At 49.4% G+C, this 4,562-nt stretch overlaps 1 protein-coding gene across 1 annotated transcript; it reads right to left on the minus strand.

Moving 5' to 3' along the window:
• Positions 1-720: 720 nt before the first annotated feature.
• LOC119356973 (transcription factor bHLH112-like) lies at positions 721-3,802 on the minus strand. Its single transcript, XM_037623958.1, has 7 exons — positions 3,314-3,802; positions 2,616-3,123; positions 2,365-2,478; positions 2,106-2,171; positions 1,810-1,875; positions 1,569-1,631; positions 721-1,416 (listed from the first exon to the last, which is right to left on the minus strand). Exons 1-7 carry the CDS (start codon positions 3,649-3,651, stop codon positions 1,258-1,260), a joined length of 1,314 nt encoding a protein of 437 aa, XP_037479855.1. The 5' UTR covers positions 3,652-3,802; the 3' UTR covers positions 721-1,257.
• Positions 3,803-4,562: the final 760 nt, after the last annotated feature.

A 4,562-nucleotide genomic window follows, 5' to 3' on the forward strand; every position in this document is an offset into this window, starting at 1 on the left:
CCAAGTAGTTTAGTGCGTTCTTCTGAGGAACAGTTGTTTTTATGCCAACCATCCCACTATGATGTTCAGTTTATACTATAAAAAAACTGGTGCTTTACTCTTTTTCATTTCAACAGTTTTCCACGCAGGTAGACTCAAAGAGCTAAAAGTGCACTCGATATTGGTCCGGTACCATACCACCCAAATGTAAAAAAAGCACAGGAAATGGGGTGCTAGCATGCTGCTAGGGCAAAACAGTTGTGCTCAGCACTCAGCAGCCAAGCTTCAGTGCTGCAACACTTCAGTTGAGATTCAGCTGTTCGCTACTCTCGGCGTGTCGAACTTATCTGAATTTCGTGCCGCGAGTCACTTTCAGGTGAGTTTCATCGCTTTTACTACCCCTATACTTGTTATGAAAGAGTAATTTTTTCTACTCCTGCTACTTGTTATGCAACTGAATTTTCTAAATTGCTTGGATACAATTTCAGCGATGACTATACACGGGTCCTGGCTTAGTTGGTACCGCTGAGAGGAATGAAACGTAGACCACACTATAAGAAACACACAGAAGAATATGCTATACACGCATGCTGATATCCACTGGCTCAGAAATGGGATAGTCTAACCCTGAAAGATTCTGGAAGGCAATATTCAAGAAAAAGACACACAGCACGCACAGATTCTGGAAGCCCTACTTAAAACAAGAGCATGTGGCCAGATCCAAAGGTGTAAACCGCATGCTGAGATCAATCAAGGGGAGATGCCACTTCTTTATTTGGTAGTACAAATCCATAGAGAAATGAAACCTGCTACAGACAGATCTGCTTTGATCGATCATGGCTGAATTAAAGTACTAGTAGTAGTTCTTAAAACAACAAGCTGTTCCACAACTGCCCAATGATGCAAACCTAACAACCAATCATACGACGACAATCGACGACGACGATGATCGAATGATCAGCGCGACATAATCCAGTACTGATCCTCTCAGCTAGCATGCAGATCCCTTGGTCAATAGATTATTCCCTGATGAACCTGAAGAATGAGCCCAAGTCTTCAAGCACTCATTCCAAAGGTTCATCTAGCTTAGCCATATAATTAATTAAGCGTTCCTCACTGGTGCTACTACCTGTTACAAATTATGATCATAGGCTGTTACTACTAGATAGCTCATGAAGATCGAGGAACGTTGTCGTCGGATCGATCCGTGCGTGGTTGCTTCTGATCGATCGGATCGGGGCCGTACGTTCATCAAGCTTTGTGCTTCTTCTTCTTCCTCTACCTAAATTGGGGGCCGAAGGGGTTCCAGAAGTCGACGGGCACGTCGCTGGCCACGGCGAAGGTGCTCGATATCGGCACCAGGCACAGCCCCCGGCCCTTGAGCGACACCTCGCCGCCGTCCTTGCACGACTTGTCGGGGCTACCATTGCTCGAGCTCTGACCAGACACGCGCAGACACATGTAAAAAGCCACCATCAGACATGCAAGCACTTTGAGACTTGAAATGGCAGCATCCATGGGGCAATGGAAAGTAAGAGAGAGCAAAGCATGCAGACTGACAAGCACGCCATGGATGTACATGTACATACCTTGAGGTACTGTGGCACTTGATGCTGATGATGGCCGCTCTTGAGGTATGGGGCGCTGAGCACCTGCATGCAAGGTTGCAGAGACAAATGTTGAGCTCGGTCTCCAATGGAGTCTCCTGGTGGATGATTCGTGGGAGGAAACCGATAGAGCCCGTGCGTGCTCGGGGCGCCATGATTAAAGCGTGCGTGTGCGTGCATGGGGGCATGGAATCATATGTAGGGACTTGGAACGTGCACTTACACCAACTTGGTCGTGGAGGAACTTGATGTACTCGATGGTCTCGTGCAGCACCGACGCCGTATCCGTCTGCGGCACGCACAACGAGATTGTGTGTTAGATACTCCTCCACATGTGTGTTTAGATGAAAGTAGATCTCGAAAGGAGGGGAGGAAACGATGAACGCTTTTGCAGAGAAGAGATGCACATTGGATGATACTACTCAAGGTCATGTGTAATATATCTAGCTTTTGTTTATGTGATGCATGCATGCATGCATGAAAAGCCTAGCTAAGCGAAGCTAGCAAGCAAGCTTATACCTTTCCGAAAGGAGAGACGAGCTGTTGGAGCGCTGTGATCCTGTCCCCTAGCTTCTCCTTCCTAACCTGAAATGTGTTGCATGCACAACTTTAATCAACCGATAAAGATGCATCATGCACCGATCTGGGTTTGCGTCTATGTATTATACTATGTGACATCAAATAATGTCCATGGTGTTTAAGAGAACCAAGTGGCATGATTTAACCTAACCTAAGTACCTAACCATGCATGAGTATGAGCATGAGCATGCATGTTTACCTTGAAGGTCGGCAATGGCGACGGCGTCTCCATTCTCGGTTTCTTGAACGCCGGCTCGCCGCTCGCCTTCTTGGTGACGATTGAGCTAGAATCTCCCACACCTTCTAGCACAGTCTATACATACAGACAACCAAAGTAAATTACAATCGGCCACCTACTACATCTGTACGTGCTTCCATGCAATATTTGCAACTGCTTGTATAGAGTATCGTAGTAGTAAATACTTAAATCATTAGCACAAGCTTCCGTACCTTAAGTGCAAGGTTTGCCCCACGCGGCGCCGGCGCCGGTTGTTTCGCCAAACGCACGCTAGTGTTGTCAGTCGCCGGCGGCGCTGCCATGCCCATGCCGAACCCGGCAGACTGGTTCCAGAACGCGGCGTCGTTGGTGAACTGGAGCGGCTCCCTGGCCCCTGTCTGGCCGCCCATCTGCTGGTACTGATACTGCTGCAGGAGCCCCGCTGCCGGTGCTGGCTTACCGGTGGGCTCGATGAGGCTCCTCAGCAGCGACGACTGGAACCCGTACGGCGAGTTGGGCGACAGGAGCAGCTCCGGCGCCCCCAGGCTGGACAGCAGCTGCTGCTGGCGCTGGTGATCGTCCTGCTGCTGCTGCTGCTGATGGTGGTGGTGGCCTTGTAGAGCTAGGTCTAGGTTGTTCGGCGCGGCTACGGCGTTCATCATGCTCTGCGGGTCCGTTCTCGAGCTCATGTCATGGTGGCCAACTTGGAGAAACCCATGCATATTACCAGCGCCGCTGCTCCTGTTGGAAGTTAAAATACATACACATGTAGATTTCGTTAATTAGTTTCAGTGCATGTCACGGGAGTATGTACGTATGTGTATCGACCATCATCATATCATATGATACTAGTACGAGATCACGGACGAACGGCGAATCAATCGAGCAAATTAAGGGCAGGTGTGGAACTAAGTGGGAACGAACAACTCACATGTAAGGGTTATTCCAGTCGGCGAAGCCGGCGGCTGCCGGGTCGTTGATGCTGGCCGTTTCTTGGAAGGTTATGGAGCTGTTGTTCCCGGGCGACTCGGAGGAGGCCGTGGTGGTGCAGCTCTTGGCCTGCTTCCCGCCGTCTACCCCCGCCACGTCGTAGCCACCAGCCGCCAGACCGGCCGGCCAGCTGTTGAACCCGGCGAGCTCCGTGGAGCACGCCGCGGCAGGCACCCCCGCCGTCGCGTTGCTGTTCCACCACATGCCATGAGACACGGCTCCGGCACCGCCGCCGCTGTACATGGCCGGAGCAGCATGCATCAGCTGATGATCTCCCATCTCTTCAATCTGCTGATCACCGCTCCGCTTCTTCGTCGACCGATCGATCTCGGAGGGATAGGAGAGCCAGATGCAAGGGAGTGGTGAGTGCTTGTTGGGTGGGCAAGGAGAGGAGGGAGGGGAAAGGGGTGAAGCTAAGCTCAGTGGAAAAGATGGGGTTGTGTGGTCTGGGTATATATAAACTGCGTTTGGAAATGAAACGGAGAGGAGAATTTCGCCTGCCTGACCGTGGCTTGGGTCGTTGGCGGTCTTCCCGCATTGCGTCAGCTGGTAAATTTCAAATCGATCTGGTGCAACAGATCATGATCAAGCGGTCGTTGAACAACCCACATCACTAGAGTAGAGCACTACACAACACTCTCGTGCTCACCGGTAGTAGTCTCTTTTAACTCTCAATCTTGTCTTGTAGTTGTAACAGTAACCTCTTATTGTCTTAGGGTTTTGACGTATGCGCGTAATGTTAGATGACTACCAACAACGAAAAAGACATATCATAGTGTTGTTAAGGTTCATCACACTAGGTGTAATCTTAAAGAATAACCAACCTCCGTCCTCAACGGATGTATCTAGCACCGAAATATGTATACATACATCCGTTTGAGCGTCATCTAATTTCGAACGGAGTGAGTTTTTTTTAAAACCTTGAATGGATAAAAGGGTGAGAGACTCTGTTTACAAGGAAAAGTCGGCTGAAAACCCTACTCCCTGCGTTCGAAAATATGTTTCATGATTTTAGGAAAAAATGAACTAAAACCACTACACTTATCTTGGATCGGAGGGATTAGTTAATAAATAAACCAACACAATAAGCTCAAACCGCCTAGCTAAACTAGATCTGCCGCGAGAAATCGTTTTTGTGGGCTGCTGCTCTCACTTCCAAATACACCACTCGGTCACACACATGCCTGCAT

This window comes from Triticum dicoccoides, chromosome 2A (genome assembly GCF_002162155.2).
Source record: "Triticum dicoccoides isolate Atlit2015 ecotype Zavitan chromosome 2A, WEW_v2.0, whole genome shotgun sequence".
NCBI classification, from domain to species: domain Eukaryota; kingdom Viridiplantae; phylum Streptophyta; class Magnoliopsida; order Poales; family Poaceae; genus Triticum; species Triticum dicoccoides.

Bases quoted from the DNA above. Each gene is read 5' to 3' on its own strand.
- LOC119356973 (XM_037623958.1), bottom strand. From the start codon at position 3,651: ATGGGAGATCATCAGCTGATGCATGCTGCTCCGGCCATGTACAGCGGC. The intron at 1,876-2,105 runs GTATAAGCTTGC...TGCGTGCCGCAG, and splicing joins TCGTCTCTCCTTTCGGAAAG to ACGGATACGGCGTCGGTGCT. The intron at 1,632-1,809 runs GTAAGTGCACGT...CCTTGCATGCAG, and splicing joins TCCTCCACGACCAAGTTGGT to GTGCTCAGCGCCCCATACCT.